At 37.6% G+C, this 18,511-nt stretch overlaps 1 protein-coding gene across 1 annotated transcript; it reads right to left on the bottom strand.

The window, feature by feature from the left end:
- Nucleotides 1-2,080: 2,080 nt before the first annotated feature.
- Nucleotides 2,081-16,083, bottom strand: LOC308684182 (uncharacterized protein). The gene is made up of 4 exons (XM_081355300.1): nt 15,955-16,083; nt 9,821-11,438; nt 2,736-2,832; nt 2,081-2,462 (listed from the first exon to the last, which is right to left on the bottom strand). The coding sequence occupies exons 1-3, from the start codon at nt 16,010-16,012 to the stop codon at nt 2,763-2,765; spliced, it is 1,746 nt and encodes a 581-aa protein (XP_081211426.1). The 5' UTR covers nt 16,013-16,083; the 3' UTR covers nt 2,081-2,462; nt 2,736-2,762.
- Nucleotides 16,084-18,511: the final 2,428 nt, after the last annotated feature.

The following is an 18,511-nucleotide window of genomic DNA, read 5'->3' as shown; positions in this document are numbered from 1 at the left end:
TCAAAAATGAATTATTGTTTAGACTTTATGTTCTCTTAGCCAATCAGAAGTAAACGATTGTGTAATGTATGTCCTTGGAAAAGGTATAAGTGGTGTGAGATTTTGTGTAAGGTAGAGTTGGCTTGCAACCTCCTCGTGAGAGTTTGATGCTGGCTCTACCAATTTAACTGCAAACTATTCTTCAGTAAACTTTTACTTATTTGATTGAACTTCACGACTCCTGGTCTTCTTTCATCATATCTGATCCTGGGTCTTACCACTGTACCACCCTTACACCATCATGGGGAAATCTCAGAGTAAAGAGGGTCGATATGATAAACCGGTGTTGGGTCTGCTAAAAAAAAGCACATGGGAATTTTTTTTTGAAGGGTATTAAAGAAACTAATAAAATACCATGATTTCCCTGAGGAGGGAACCTTAAGTGTCATTAGGCTGACAGCGGTGCAAGAGTCGGTGGAAGAGGGGAGTGAACAAAAGGGGTGTTGTGTGAGACGTGTGTGTGGATTGTAAGAAAAAAAGGATTGCTGGTTGGGGAAGGCAGAGAAAGGAATGCAAAAGGGGACTAGCGTATAGGACAGTAGGGCCTGATGATAAATTTTTTTAGCAATGAGATAAAAGCCTCATCACCGGAACCAAAAGACGAGGGAGCAGCATGGGGACTGAGAGAACTCCCACAAGGTCAGCTGCAACTGAACGCTCAGGTAAGTCAACTTGACTGAAACCTGGAGTGACAGTGAGAACTGAGAGAAGAAGAGGAAGAAAAGGAGTTTCAGCTCCCAATGATTGAAGTGGATGGACCGGAAGGTTCGATGCTGGTCTACAGACCGTGGACTGAAAAACAAATAAACCGAGCCATGGCCCATCTGCCTAAACCAAGTGACTCAGGTGAGAAATTTGCTGAGGTGCTACTACTTTCTGTAAAGATTTTAGTCCCACCATACAGGAGCTCAGGCCACTGTTATCTGTGAGTCTGGGAGCGAGCGACTGGCATAAAGTGAGTGGCAGAGTGCCAACACCGGACATCAAGCGGACACATCTGGACTGGGATCATGACGATGAGAGGCATTTTGTACTGCCATTATTACAATTCCTACAGAGTTGACATGCCATTCTCAATGGGTTCTTTTAATGGATGACCATCACTCTGTCCACATCAATCCACAGACATTATTCATCTGTGCTGAGGAGCCGTGCTGATGCACAACACTCGTAAAGATGATTACGCAAATAACTGCAATTGCAGATTTCAAACAGAGACGGCGACAAAGAAGCACAACTTACAGACTGTGGTTAATAAAGCGACTAGAATACATTTTGTGCGCAAAAACAAAATAAACAACTTTATTCATCAATTTCTTCTCTTCCGTCATTCTCCAACGCTGTTTAAGTTGTTCTACGTCAGAACGCAGACTCAGCATGTGTTGTGCTGATCACATGACCAGTGTCGGCCAATGTGTGTGATCCTAACGCAGAACTGGCCAATAACGAGGCAGAGTTCTGACGTAGATCCCGGAAACACTGCACTGTGTACAACAACACATGTTGGAGAAGCGTGTGCAGAGCAGAGGAGCAGTAAATGAAGATATAAACAAACCCAAGAATTTATGATTTCTGTGCTTTTCACATTTAATCTAATTGCTACATTTTATTAAATACTGCATAAACTAGTTTCAGAGCTCTGTACAGGTCATTATACAAAAACATCTGCAGCATTTTAATTGGAAAGTTACTTTACATATTTATATAAACAATAACCATTGGGGAACGTTCTGTATTTTCTAACTATTTCTATGTTAATATTAAAAATGTCTATGTTGTTCAAAATAACTATCCTGTAACCTTCTGGGAACATTATATTATTGTTGCAAAAAAATAAAAAGAGCATTCCTATAATAATATTATTTAGTTCCTAAAACAATAAAAAGACAGGAACCAAAAACTAACGTTAGGGGAACGTTCTGTGTTTGATGGGAGCCTCTGAAGAAAACGTAATACTTGGCTTTCAGAACTGAAAATTATGGAATTATTCCTGAAGCAAGAAGAATCAGCAGACAATAAAATTAGACAAAAACAACAAGATGTTGATAAAATTATGAGTTTAATCAATCATTACTTGATGTACAAAAAAATGTATAAAAATTAAAACTAATGAGACTGATCTCTGAAAAACAATGAATGAGTTAAAATTAATATCAGATTCATGTCTCTGAAAGTGTAACGGTCTCTTCTTCAGCTCCTGAACATGAAAGATTTTTTCCGGTGTAATTTTTCTGGTGCTCTTCTTCTGAATGAGAAGGCAGAAGTGATTTCAGAACGAAGGCCCGAGTGAAACTCTTCCCGCATTGATCACATGTGTAAAGTTTCTCTCCGCTGTGGATCCTCATGAGATTCTTCAGACTTGATTTACATTTGAAGAGTTTTTTAGGCTTCTGTTTTTCCTTTCTCGTTCGCGTCCATCAGGTCTAAAAGAAACATTAAATCAAGTGAGATTTCAAATGAGAGACAAACGTGAAATGAAAAGTGAAGCTCAAAGTCAAGATCACTGATGAGTTCAACAGTCATTTTAATCTCATCAAATCTGGTCAACAACTGTCACGATTATGATCTATTTTAATGTCATGAAGATGATTTGTGTTACACAACACTAGTTTGATCATGAAACAATGTAAATCTGGTGAGCATCAGCATGTTCTTCATCATGAAGAATGAATGAGGAATCAAGAATAAACACCAACCTCTTTGTTCTTCAGTATCTTGATGTTTCATTCTGCAGGTTCTGGATCACTGGCGTTCTCTCCGTCCTCTCCTTCCAGATGCTTTCTGGCAGTTCTGCTGAAAACAAACAAGTTTCATTTCTTACAATCATGATGAGAGAGGAATAATCAATATTTCAGACTCTGAACTAAGTAATAAACTCTTAAGCATACAGTTTAACACGTCGTTCAGATGCATGTGTTGTTTACTCTGATGCGGTATTCCCTTTGTGTAACTTATTAACCTTTATTTAACCAGGAAAATCACTGAAGAACAAGCTCTTATTTTCACCAACAGCTTGACAGAAATGAAATCATACATTACCCCACATGGAAAAAACCTATATGAGGATACATATATGAAACCTATATGCCGTTTATATGCACATATATGATAATATATATGCTGCATATATGCATATGCCACATATAGGCAAAATTGAGGTGCATATATGTGCATATATACAGGCCATATATGTCTCCTGTATTGCTTATTTATATCCACATATAAGCCCTACATTTACATACAAGATATGTCTCCTATATAGCTCATGGCAGGATGGTCATTCTGTAGCTCATATCTCACTTTGGCAACTGTCATACATGATGCCTAGCTCAGATAGGCACATCTATCAATTCGAAGCTCACGGAGCTGAGAAGATCAAAAAGATAAATTGTTTGTTTTTTTCTGTTCAGTTTTTTGTCTTATTTTTGTTCTTGTACTATTGTTCTTAAGTAAATAAATAATGTAAATTTCTACATTTTGGGGTTTTATTTATGTTGTCTACACTGTATAAAAAAAAAATAAAAAAAAAAAAGTGTAATGTAATTTTACAGGTAATGGTCTGTATTTTTTTACAGAATTTTACTGTTTTGTCATTATACAGTGAATGCCTGTTATTTTACAGATATTTGCTGTAATTTAAAGATCCACTATTAAATGTACAGGTAATTCCTTGTATTTTGGTTTTACATATATTTTACGTTTTTTAAAAGGAACTTGTCTGTATTTTTACAAAGTAATATTTTACAGATTTTTTCTGTGAAATTAGAAAACAAAGAAAAGAAGGTATAACTGCAGAAATCTGCATCTATTCAATATGTTTTCCTTACAGATTATTAAGCATGTGGGGGTTAATGTGAGTTTTTTTAAGGTTAAATAATAGTATTTGTACATACAGTAGCCTACCCTACATAGGCTACAGTAGACCTGTATTGAATTATTAAAAGATAACTACTGTAGATAGACAGCATTATTATAAAATAACTTTATAAAACCCTAAATTTACATTTTTTTAATGTAATTTGACATCATTTATCCGTTTTTCCATGGTTTAATAAGCCATTATCAACAGTAATGTACTGTAATTTAATTCATTTTGACTGTAAAGCCAATTCTGTATTTTCACGGTTTTTGCCTGTAATTTTGTGAAATGTTTATTATCTGTATTTTAACGGAATCCGTCTGGAAACTTTGCTGCCAGAGATTTACAGATTGTATACCGGATTTTTTTTTTTTTTTTTTTTTTACAGTGTAGGCCTAGTAGCTATGGATTTTAATAATTTTACTAATATATAGGTAAACATATAGGTGAACATATAGGTGCATATATAGGTGAACATATAGGTGCATATAATATTGGAAAACGGCCAATTTTATATATGCCACTTATATTAAAAACCTATATTAACCCTCTGGGGTCTGAGGGGTTTTTGGGGTCCTTGAGATGTTCTGACATGCCCTGACATTTGTGCTTTTTTCAGTTGCTTATAAACATATTAATGGCAAAGGTGTAAATTCACTCTATTTAGCACAAACAGGGCTACCATAATATATGAACAACTTGCATGTACATGTTTGTATTTTTGATAGAATAATGTTTATGCATGGTTTTTTCAAAAACAAAAAACTAAAGTTTCTGAAATAAGGCCATGAAACACATTCTAAATATATGTAAATAAGACTTTTGACAAATGGATGACGTTGCCTAGAATTTTTTCTTCAAAATTATGTGAAAATCATCCTGCCTAATCATTCCCATAACACAATACATTGATTTAAATCTTGTAAAACACTTTTTGTTTGGAAAGGCCATATGCGGGTGGGCGTGATTCACACCTGTGGAGTCAATGGGGCCCGCATAATGAGGCTGCATACGTAATGAGCCTTTCATTCAGGTGTGTGAATGAGCCACAAAAATGCAAGGACAATATATAACTGGTTTGTTGTTTTTTTCCACAAATTTTGCTTGCAAATTGTAAAATATCCAAGGTAAACATTTCTAGTAATTGTGCAGTTAATTGTTCTCATACTGTATTTTCAGATTTGGAATATATTCTCTTCCCAAATGTGTCACTAATAAAGCATAATAAAATTATTTAAAGAGAAGGCTTATAATGACCTTTTAAGATTTTGTTTACATCTATCCTTATATATATATATATACAGGGCTTGACATTAACACCCGCCAACCCGCCAAATGCGGGTGGATTTTGCTCGTGGCGGGTAACACAGTCACTCCAACTAGCCACTTTGGCGGGTTGAATAATTGTAGTCTTTTCAAAAGGCATCTGAAATAAGTGTGACACTACGACACTACAACTCCCATAGGGCTGTCAACGAATATTCTAAATTCGAATATATATTCGAATAGTTTTAAAAAACAGAATTTCGAAGGTGAAAATTAATATTCGAATGTGGAAAAACGCCCGCGGTAGCAGAGGCGCGGCTGTCTGCTTTGCGAGTGGGTGCGCTGCCTGAGGGGTCAGGGACAAGTCATTTTATTAAACGTTAAACAGAAACATTACTAAAGTGTAGGCTACTGTACTGACTGAATAGATAGGCTATTGCATGAATAAGGTAGGTTTGATACAGCAGTTTCATGCACTGCAGGCTTCCACTGGTTTGATTATTTACCGTTTCATGTCAAGGAAAAGTTCCATGTTTACCACTGCACAGCACGCTCGGAGCATTCAATGTCGATTATATATACTGTAAAACTTCAATTAATGTTAATAATATTTGTTTCAATCAGTGAATGAAGCCTGCTATATAAGAGTCGCGACCTTAAATGGCTTGCATAAAACTCTTGATCATTTTTAAACTGTTATGCACAGAGCGCGTGGCGCCTCATTCGCGCCGCAAGACCTCCAGACGCGCGTAAACGCGTCTTTACACTCGCGCCAGATGCTCTATTCGCGTTTGGTGTTGAGGGTGAGGGAGAAAGAGTGCCTGCGAGTGAGCGAGCGAGAGTGAGTGAGGTCTGCGGTCTTGGCCATTAGGGTGCTTTCACATCTGTAGATCGGTTCATTTGGTCCGGACCAAGGGAGAAAAATTATACTTTGTAGCATTTTTCAGGCGTTTTGGTTTCTTTTCACACCACACTTATCGCTCTAGTCCGGATCAGTTTATGAAACGAACCAAAATGCAGTCATGTGACAACATCCACATCACTCGTTGGCAAGATGGGTCTTGAACGTATTTTCATAACTGCACTTCGATTGTCAGAATTAACGTGCGGGAAAATTCCAACAGAACTCCCAGGAATTAAACAAAGAGGAGGAAAATCCGGCAGACAACACGCCACTTTTTACTATGGAGAGACGACTGCGTGGTCTGATTGTATCCCTAGTCATAGTTTATTATACAGTTTGTCCAAAGCGAGGATGCGGCTTAAAAAAAATGTTTTATTCAATGCACGCGGCGAGTCATTTAAGGAGGAGGCGACGCGTGCATAACACGCCACTGTTTACTATGGAGAGACGACTGCGTGGGCTGATTGTATCCTTGGTCATATGTTATTATAGTTTACACCACTTTAGACAAACAATAATATTTGAGAATGAAGCGAGGATGCGGCTGTTAATAATTTCTATAAGGCTCTGTCTGCACCTCCTCACAAATCCAATTTTATCCGCGAGTGCAAACTGTCAACAAACATTTCTCCTCATCCCATAATCACAGCGCAGCTGACTACGGCAACTGGTTTAGTCCAAAAATGCGCATTTCTTTGGCAGTTGGTTCTGTTCGAGGTCGGATCACGTTCTCACCACAAACGAACCGCTCCAGAGTTCGTTTCGAAGCGTACCGAGACCACCTCTTCGAGCAGGTCTCGGTACGCTTGTTTGGTCCGCTTTTGGTGCGCACCCGAGTGCGATTGCCGCATTCACACCTGCCCAAACGAACCGCACCAATGGGGAAAACGAACTCTAGTGCGATTCAACCGAACTAAATGAGGCAGGTGTGAAAGCACCCTTAGTTGATTTCCTTGTTTTCGTGTAGGTAATACGTTGTCAAATATGTTTAAACTTAAATAAACTACCTATACAAGTAGTTATGTCTCTTTGTATTAATTTGTCCTGTTATTGACGTAATGCGCGTCATTGACAAAATGCGCAACCAGATGTTCGAATAGTTCGAATATAAGCTATGTGGTTTTTTTTAGAGGGAATATTCGAAGGTAATTTTTGAGCAATTTTGACAGCCCTAATGAGTATTGTCGCTAGTGACAGACAACAAAGAACCTGCTGGAGTTATGTCGTATGCCGGTGGAGCAATGTGGCGACATAATACATAATACATGGTTTTATTTTTAAAAAGGAGCTTTACACACAACCTTATCAGAGCTAATGATAATGACCTGTATTGTTATATATTTATGTAGTCTTGATTTGGGTGTATACAGTGGTTTTACATTTAAAAGGGTTGTAAATCTAGTTCAAGTACATTTTAGCACGCCATAGTCAACTTTTATCAGGTAATTTCACAACAACAAAAATGTGGCTAGTAAAAATGCTGTGTGGCTAGTAACTTTGGAAAACCACTAGCCACATTGGCTAGTGAGCAAAAAAGTTAATGTCAAGCCCTGTATATATATATATATATATATATATATATATATATATATATATATATATATATATATATATATATATATATATATATATATATTTTATACAATTAAGGTTATACAATTACAACAACATTTAAAATTGTAACAATATTTCCAGTGTAATCTTTCTTTGTATTCGCGATTCATATTAAAACAGTATTTTTGCCAGCTGTAGTAGCTCCACAACAGCACGCATCTGTGCGTTCATTCATTCAAACGCGATTCATATTATTTAAACAGTATTTTTGCCAGCTGTAGTAGCTCCACAACAGCGCGCATCTGTGCGTTCATTCATTCAAACGCGATTCATATTATTTAAACAGTATTTTTGCCAGCTGTAGTAGCTCCACAACAGCACGCATCTGTGCGTTCGTTCATTCATTCATACACAGAAACGCAATTCATATTTAAACAGTATTTTTGCCAGCTGTAGTAGCTCCACAACAGCGCGCATCTGTGCGTTCATTCATTCAAACGCGATTCATATTATTTAAACAGTATTTTTGCCAGCTGTAGTAGCTCCACAACAGCGCGCATCTGTGCGTTCATTCATTCAAACGCGATTCATATTATTTAAACAGTATTTTTGCCAGCTGTAGTAGCTCCACAACAGCACGCATCTGTGCGTTCGTTCGTTCATTCATTCATACACAGAAACGCAATTCATATTTAAACAGTATTTTTGCCAGCTGTAGCTCCACAACAGCACGCATCTGTGCGTTCATTCATTCAGATTAGAACAAAGCAAACAGAACTGACCTAATTCCTCAGCGGGATCCGTTTGCTCCTCGAAATGATACTTCCAGAACTTCTGAGGTAAATTTTTGCAGGATTATTGTCAAGATAGTAGTATTCCTCACAGCATCGTAAAGTACATAAGTCTGAAAGTGAACTCGCGGTGTGTGTTATCCAGCTGATGTGGGCGTTTCACAGGTTTGTTTGGATCGCCTCACATTTGCGTTTGAATAGCGCGCGCTCTCCGTGGGCGGAGCACATTAAAACTTAATTAGCTGAGATGAGAACGACTGACATCTCTCTCTTTGCATACATATTACATAAACTGTGAATATTTGTTTTTCATAAAAATTACTTCATTTAAAAGAAGAAAATTCAAGCTTCATGCCTGTGTGACTGTATGCCTGTTTGACTGAGTATTCGCTGAGTTACAGTTCATTTTCGGACGTGTTTCAGAATTGACTTCACTGACGGAGAGTAGGCAGAACTCGCATCATGTTTATTTTTCTTTATTTGGCAAAAAGCACAACACTTTGTTTTTATTATGAGCATACACAAAAAAATACACACTAAACAGGATCGATTGATGTATAACACAAGCATATAAGATAAAAATTATTATTTTTTTTTTATTATTTTTTTGCACTCATACGGAAAAAAACGAGCCTATGGCGCCGGCGCGACAGCCGACCTCAGGGGGTTAAAACCTATATTAAACATATATGTTTATATAGGTTATTTCCATGTGGGACAAAACACACACATACACAATTTTTTTTGTAAATTTGGAGTGCTGTCAGTACAGAGAACAACGACAAAAATCGGTGTTGCCTACACCGTGTTATCCTCTTTTTAAAATTTGCACCCTGTTGACTTCAATGGGGCAAGCTTTAAACCTGCTTTTAGCCTCTTAACATCCTTGATGTGTCATTACAAGTGCCCAGCCATGTGAGTGATTCCTTCAGAGTGAACACGGTGAATCTGACTGCAGTAGATGTGAAAGATATTAATAAAAGTGATGTTATTTCAGCCAGTGCACATACCTGTATTTGAATCTGACTGCAGTAGATGTGAAGTCCACAGTAGTCAATTGTCGAGTTCATGCAGTTAGTTACCTATGATCACGGGCGTGAACTCGACAATTGACTACTATGGACTTCAACCGAAAACAGGAAATAAATACAGGTCTAAGCGCTACATTTGTCTATTTCTGCCACAATACCATGGTTACAGTTAGCATTACTACATTAAATCCAAAGGGAACATTGGTGATTTGTGGACTTAAAAGCCTTATAACTTAAAACTTCATGAACTTGTTTGTTCAAGGCTCAATGTTTCTCCTGGCTTCCAAATCAGTGCCCATGATTTACTCACCCTCAAGTCATCCTAGGTGTATATTACTATATATTGCTGTTTAGAACATGAAAATAAACTACTCACCGTGATCTCGGACTGGGTTTATGTGGTTTCTCCACTGCATGGTTCTTCATGTGTCTCTTCAGGGGAGTTTTAAAAGAGAAACTCTCTCCACACTGATCACACGTGTGCGGCTTCTCTCTGCTGTGGATCATCTCATGTTTTTTCAAAGATGATAACACACTGAATCTCTTTTCACAGCGTGAACACTTGTAAGGTTTTTCTCCAGTGTGGATCCTCTCATGTTTTTTATGATCTGATGACCAAATGAATCTCTTGCCACAGTGTGAACACTTGTAAGGTTTTTCTCCAGTGTGAATCCTCTCATGTGTTTTCAGATGTGCTGACTGACTGAATCTCTTGTCACAGTGTGAACACTTGTAAGGTTTTTCTCCAGTGTGAATTCTCTGGTGCTGTTTTAAATCGCCCGCTGTAATAAAAGTCTTCTCACACTCAAAGCACATGTACTCTCTCACACCAGTGTGAATTTTCTGATGTGTATGTAAAGTTTGCAGCAGTGAAAAACTCTTTCCACACACAGAACATGAATGCGGCTTCTCCTTCGTATGAACTGTCAGGTGTTTCTTCAGCTCTGATGCACAGATAAATGTTTTGCCGCATTGATCACATGAGAACGGCTTCTCTCCGGTGTGGATCCTCATGTGTTCTTTATGGTGTGAAGATTGACTGAAACTTTTCCCGCACTGATCACATGCATACGGCTTCTCTCCGGTGTGAACTCTCATGTGAACATCAAGATCATGTTTGTATATGAAATTGTTTCCACACTGATGGCATACATGCGGCTTCTCTCCACTGTGGATCATCATGTGTATCTTCAGGTTACTTTTAAAAGAGAAACTCTTTCCACACTGATCACATGCAAGTGGCTTCTCTCCAGTGTGGATCCTCTCATGTGTTTTCAGATTTGATGATCGATTGAATCTCTTGTCACAGTGTGAACACTTGTAAGGTTTCTCTCCAGTGTGGATCATCTCATGGGTTTTCAGACTTATTAAATGATTGAATCTCTTGTCACAGTGTGAACACTTGTAAGGTTTTTCTCCAGTGTGAATTCTCTGGTGCAGTTTTAAATCGCTCGCTGTAATAAAAGTCTTCTCACACTCAAAGCACATGTACTCTCTCACACCAGTGTGTCTTTTCTGATGTCTTTGTAAATGTTGCCGCAATGAAAAACTCTTTCCACACACAGAACATGAATGTGGCTTCTCCTTCGTATGAACTGTCAGGTGTGTCTTCAGGGCTGATGCACAGAGAAATGCTTTTCCACACCGATCACATGAGAACGGCTTCTCTCCGGTGTGGATCTTCATGTGACGCGCAAGATTTTGTTTACATGAGAATCTCTTTCCACACCGATCACATGTGAACGGCTTCTCTCCGGTGTGGATCCTCATGTGAGCATCAAGACTACGCTTGCTTGTGAAACTTTTTCCACATTGAGAGCAGGTGAAAGATTTATTGGCTCTTCTTTTCTTTAAAGTTGTCCTTTTAGTGTTTGAGCGACTCAAAGGTTTTTCTCCAGGTTGGACATGATGTTCCTCCTCCACTTCACTCAGTTCTTCGCTCTCCTCCTCCACTTCACTCAGTTCTTCACTCTCCTCGCTCTCTTCCATCAGGTCTGAAATCAAAAGAAAAAAAAAATAATTTAATGTTCAGTACATCAAAATAATTAAAAGAGAACTATAAAATGAAAGGACATGAAAGTGAGTCTTGATGCAATAGTAGAAAGTAGAACTGTTATAAAATATTATGATAATCTGATGCCTTTTTATAAATTGATTATTTGTCCTTGAAACTTTCCATGAATGAGGTCAATTTATCTTAGGCACGAATCCCATGTTTCTTTAGCAAGAACTATTACATATATTTGATAAATGAAACAATTATCTAACATGATATTAACATTAAAATATACAATACTGCCATATTGGTAACACTTTACAATAAGGTTCATTAGTTACTGTAACATTAGTTAATAAAAATACAGCTGTTCATTGTTTGTTCATGTCAGCTCACGGCACATTAATGTTTGAATGATTTTAATAAAGTATTAGTGTAAGAACTGATTTTCCTGCTAAAACAAAACTCACCCTGCAATAAAGCCATAAAATGCACCCTGGACAGCAGATAGCAAAGACAGAGCACAGGACCTCTTCCTGCCCAAACTTATCTCCTCGTCCCCTTGTTTGACTTCAACTCATCCCCCCTCTCCCTCCTCAAGTCACTGAAAATTCATTAAGATTGTCTATATATCGCATATGGTGTATCTTGTGAATATGTTGTTTTTTCCCTTTTCATGTGAGGTATCATTTTTAAGTGTCGCAGTGCGATTGGTAAAATGGTCTTAATTTCATTGCAGTCATTGGTTTAATGAGAAAGATTGAGAACTTAGGAGAATCCTGTTTCTCCTCTCTGGCTGATATCTCTTTACGATATCTCCTGAAACCAGGTGCTACCCCCCTGGGGTACATGGATTGGCCCAAACAACTCTAAAAAACATTTGTATAACCCCTTTTGTTCAGGGGCCGTATTCACAAAGAATTTTAAGGCTAAAAGTAGCTCCTAACTGGCGAATTTAGGAGCAACTCCTAAAAATAACGGGCGTGTCACTCGTAACTTTAGGACTCCTAATTTTTTTGACTAAGAGTAATTCACGAAGCATTTTAGCTCTAAAAGTAGCACCTAAGCCTGGGACAGCTTTATGCCTGGTTCAGATTACACGATTTTTTTGTCTGTTACGATAGTCACTGTGTCAGATTACACGATTTTGACTCCTAAAAATCTTGTTATGTCGTGGACAAGAAACATGTCAGACTACACGTTGTTTTCCGACCAGTCATCGCGAGCCGTCTCACACACTCATTCACTCGCACATACACACGCTCACTCACATAGCCTACACCAGGGGTCGGGAACCTTTTTTGACCAAAGAGCCATTTTTGGATAATGCATTTTTCCAAAAGAGCCACAGTAGGAAAAAAAATTGCCTATATATATATATATATATATATATATATATATATATATTATTAAAGTTAATATTAAAGACGTGCTTTTTTCAATAAAAAATTCAACCGTAGTAATTATTATTAATATTATTTAATTATTAATATTATTAACAAATATTCAGCAAACAATAAATAAGTTGGAATATGGAATTAATTCTGCAGGGCTTTCACTGTGAGGTTGAGTACCAAGTGATGAGCATATACCATTTTGTGTGCGTGTGAGAGAGAATGAATGCACACAGTACTATCTGCTGTGTTTACGTGAATACTCGACTTAGCATTTTGATATATTTCTGTGTTTATTTGGCCGTTTAGGCGCGCAACCGAAGGCAAAGGCTGCTTGTCCGTGTTGCGCTCGGAGCGCGCGCACAGTATCCTGTCAGTTCTCTTTCGCGACTTATCGCGCTTTTAATATTTCTTTTCAATATAAAGCACATCCTGTTCTTTTCTTTCTCATTCATTCATGTTTTGTTTTTAATAACTTTAAACAGAATCGTCAACTGAAATCTGCGCGGATTATCAAAAATACGACACATTTATAGGACATAAAGGGTCTCTGCGGCAAAAGTGAAAGTAGCCTACCAGCGGGTGAAATGTCTCTATGCGCAGCAAAGCACCCGTTTCAATAAAATGTTATATTAAAGTTTATAAAGTCTACTTTTACATTTTTGCTGCTGTTCTAGAATGGTTTTCGCCAGCTTGAATCCCAGTGCAGGAGCTGTTAGGTTACCACAGAAACGTAAGCGGTTAGTTGATTGCTGTGGTGACTCGTGACACTCGCGAACAGCACTGAACACACACTTTTGCCGGTACAACTTTAATATTATTATTATCATAAACTTTTCATTAACTTCAGTAGGCTGTACTACAACAAGGGAATTGTAATTGGTTGCTTTTTCTGCAGAGAGCCGATCTCTGTTGATGTGTTTTAATTGTTTTTCATCGATGGTTTGTTGGTAAAGGGTTAGAGACCTCGCGAGCCACATGATTTTTGCCAAAGAGCCAGATGTGGCTCGCGAGCCATAGGTTCCCGACCTCTGCTACACGCAATCACTCTCACACACACACACACACACGCTCTCTCACTCACACACTCACTCTCGCGCACACACACAGTCACACACACATGCTCTCTCACTCACACACTCACTCTCGCGCACACACAGTCACACACACATGCTCTCTCACTCACACACTCACTCTCGCGCACACACAGTCACACACACATGCTCTCTCACTCACACACTCACAGTCACACACTCGCGAACACACACTCTCTCTCTCTCTCTCACTCACTCACTCACTCGCGCACCGTCGTCGTGGAGGACCGTTAAAAAATTAAACATGCTAGTCTTTTTGTCGTGATGTCGTGAAGCATCGCAGACGCGACGTAGGTTGTCGCCCACTATGACACACTATACGAGATGAAACGATCGAATCTTGCGTCCCGACGCCCGTTGTCGTTTGCGAATCCCCACGACACCCTACGTCAAATGGATCGTGCCAAAATCGGGCTAAAATCGTGTAATCTGAACCAGGCATAAAAGAAGTCGAGAGGACTCCTAACTCACTAAGACCTATTCACAAACCGCTTTTTGTGGCATTTCACGTTGCGATGTTTTGAAATGCGTATGCGGCGGCTACAGGAGCATCCAATCGCGAGGGAACAAGTTTGCATTAGGCATAACTAGGGATGCAATAACGCCACCAACAACCAAAACTAGGCTACTCATTGCATGTAAACTAATTGTAACGTTTCATTGTGAATCAAATTAAAATGTTCTTCTCTTTGCAAACGTAGGCAGAGGCATATAGTGACAGATTAATTCAATAATGTTGCAAAGATATTGCATCAATCCATGTTTCATTAGGCTACTAGGCTATTTGTTTTGCCTTACTCTTTATTCATTTAGGCTATTTATTCAGTTATTCATCATCTTCCATCCTTCGCACTACTTGTGTAGCGCACGCATTCTCAGACCTGTCACCTGTCACTCATCATCGTAGGGGAGGTGTTAGGAATCATTCCCGCGTTACAATCATCAGCCAATCAAGCTCGTCACACAGTCAAGCTCGTGCATGAGTAATGACGTCATCCATAGCAACGAAGACTCACTCTTAGTTTAGGAGTTGTCATTTTTCTTTACTAAGAGTAGGTCTGAAAGGCGTTGTGAATAACTTCTAGCAAATAACTTCTGAAAAGACTCCTAGCTAAAATAAGTAAGATAAAATGCTTTGTGAATACAGCCCCTGATCTGGTACTTAAGGCGAGGTGACAGAGCAGACTTGGGGACTCTTTACCAGGATCATCCCCCACAGTGATGTTTCCTGTTGGAAAGCCCTGACACATGTACATACTGTTTCAGTGTTTTCCTGTTGCACTCACACACCACTGTGTGTCTCTGTCAGGAAAACATTGCTTACTTTTAGAGTAATCTTTGAGTGAATGATGTCATATATTTTCTGAATTGGGTTTTAATCATTTACTTCTGTAATTGGCATGATACATTTTTACCTGACAAATAAATGTTACATCTTGATTTATTCTGAAGTTTTAGAAATCATTCATTAGAAATCATTCATTTAAGTAGATTAAAAGTGTAGTCTGGTGTTTCCGCAAATATTTGTCCAGGATGACACCCATTCTAGAGGTTTTGGGGAAAGCGAAAGAAACCTAAAATTCTCGGGACAGCAGCATGTGTCCAAATTTTTATCTTAACTGTTCTATTTAATCAGAAACGATCTGTAAACAGGGCTTTAAGTGTAAAATACCGAACTTACCCTTTAACTCTTGCAGAGATCAACTTAATTATTAAGCTCATGTTACTTAGAAATGTGTTTTATTGTGGCCAAAAAACTTCACCTAACTTAAAACATTATGTTGGATCAACTTAATTACTTGCATTCATGTTGAAAATTATTAAGTTCATGTTACTTAGAAATGCGTTTTATTTTATTACCTAAAAGGTAATTCACCGTACTCAAAACATCGCTTTGAATTAATGTAATTCTGCCAGCAGTCTTAACGTAAAAATTCTAGTGGAAAACGTTAACATATTTTTTTTTGTTGACCCAATGTTTTATTTTTTAGAGTGCATCATGAATGAATGAAGAATAAACACCAACCTCTTTGTTCTTCAGGATCTTCAGTGTGTTTCATTCTGCAGGGTTCTGGATCACTCATGTTCTCACTGTCCTCTTTAATAAACTCAGTCTTTGCAGATTTCAGCTCTTCCTGATGCTCTGATGCTCGTCTTCACTTGTAGCTGATGGGAATTTGCAGCATTTATTGGAGAATTACAGTGGGAGGAGCTTCACTGATGATGTGATTGACATGGGAGGGGCTTCATTGATGGGCAATTTTAGTGGGAGGAGCTGATCTGCCCAAACTAAAAAAATATATCAGTTACCGAGTTTGTTTTTTATACTTATTGGTAACAGAATATCAATAACGTAATGAAATTATTCTGAATGTAAATAATGGTAAGAAAAAGAGTTCAAAAAAGCATAAACAGAAATAAACATAGGCTACACATAGTAACCAACTAAAACCCCTCAGTCTGCTGACACCAATGAAATGAGCTTTAAGTGTCAATTCACAGGAGATCTGAAGACATCAGCATAATAAATGAGGTGAAAACAGGAACTATTGTCATGAAATAAAGAGTGTTTTCAGCAGATCTGTTAATATTGATGAGCCTCAGACTATCAACACTCATTCAACAAGCCATTCAGGATCATCAGCAGATCATCTCACTTCATTCTGAGTGTTTGCTGTTAGAAACACATTATTTGAGTCAGGATACATGATAAAAGCCTGTTAAACTGCTATAGTGAAAGACAATACTGTTATTTCTCACACTATGACATGGATAAAACATCAATAACACAAAACAATGACACTCATCTTCATCAACCACTACAGATAAATAATTACAGCAGCATAATGTCCAAATTAATTTAAATATAGCTAGTTTGATCTTATGATAACTATATTAATCACTATAAAATAGTTAGATCGTTAAAATGATAACGCACAGAATTTATATATATTTATAAGCACAGAAATTAAAAATTATCATAAAACTTTCCAAATAGTTATGGGAACTAAGGGAATAATTATGTTCCAAAGAGTTGCACTATTGTTCCTAGGGTAAAACGCTACACTGTAAAAAATTTGGAGTAGTATTTACTTGAAAAAAGCTTGCTAACTTTTTTCACTCAGAAAAGGCTAGTAAATTTACAAACATTTATTAGTAGCTTTAATTAGTAATGTTTAAGTTATGTTTACTTGGATTTTTCAAGTAAATTTTATTGACTCTTTGCCTGTACATTTTACTTAAGGCTTATAAAATCTACTAGGATTTTTAAATTTTTTTTTACATAAGAGTCCTAGTTATCTTTTTTAGTTATCCTGAGTAACCTTTACTTTAAAAATCATGTAAACATTACTTAACATCACTAGTAATAAATTACAAATTATATTTTCAATAAAAATAAAAAAAAAATGAGAAGACATTTTCCTTGAGGAGTTTTATTTTAATTACATTCTTGAACAAATGCACAAAAATGAATGGACACATTCATGAAGATTAACTGTTGGCCAAAAACATGGCCAAAATTGTTCAGCATCTTTATACTATCGAAGATGTTTCAATGTGTTTGTGTAGGCTATAACAGACCACAAACATTTTACGGGAGATGCTTAACTGATCTTACATACAACACTTTGATAAAACAAATAAAACTCTGCTTCTGTTTTCTTTAGCAGCACTGCATTACAATGTTTCTGTTTAACGGTACAAACTTTGCTCTAATTTAAATTATGCAACCTTTAGAGCATTCTCACTTGCTGAACAAATTAGCAAATACAAAAACTGTTTAAAAAAAAAAAAAAAAAAAAAAAGGCCAACTAGCAGGCTTACATTAGTAGCTTTCTATGCAAAGAGCTAACTTTTGGAGAAAACTTTAAAGCATCCAGCCCAAGAAAGATTTTCTGAAACACTTCAAATGTGTTTCTCAGCTTTGGGGGATAGCTTAAGTTCAGGGAGTAAATGAAGCCCATGAGCAAAAGGCACGCATTTGTGAGATTCTTACATCCCAACAGCACCTCAGTTCCCTCAATGACGATGATGACATCAGCTATGTTGGCATCTCCCTCTCCTGCAGTGCTGCCCAGTACAATGATCTTCATTACATGATTGGTGATGGTATCTTTAATCATGTCTCTGCTTACATCCTGTCAAATACACAAATAAGAGCAAAATGGTTACAATAATGTACACTTAAGTTGCATGTTCTCTTTAATTTTATGTGACAAGTGCCCCACACAGAGATTTGGTCTCACCGTCATTAAATATATTATTACATGGAAAAAAGTGTGTACGTGTGTGTAAGTGTGTGTCTAAGTGTGTGTGTGTGTGTGTGTGTGTAAGTGTGTGTAAGTGTGTGTAAGTGTGTGTGTGTGTGTGTGTGTGTGTAAGTGTGTAAGTGTGTGTGCGCGCAAGTGTGTGTGCGCGCAAGTGTGTAAGTGTGTAAGTGTCTAAGTGTGTGTGTGTGTGTGTAAGTGTGTCTAAGTGTGTGTGTGTGTGTGTGTGTGTGTGTAAGTGTGTCTAAGTGTGTGTGTCTAAATGTGTGTGAGTCTAAATGTGTGTGAAAGAGTGTGTGTAAGTGTGTAAGTGTG

This window comes from Scardinius erythrophthalmus (genome assembly GCF_964197995.2).
Source record: "Scardinius erythrophthalmus genome assembly, chromosome: 1".
Classification (NCBI taxonomy): domain Eukaryota; kingdom Metazoa; phylum Chordata; class Actinopteri; order Cypriniformes; family Leuciscidae; genus Scardinius; species Scardinius erythrophthalmus.
This window is presented reverse-complemented; position numbering and strand designations above follow the sequence as displayed.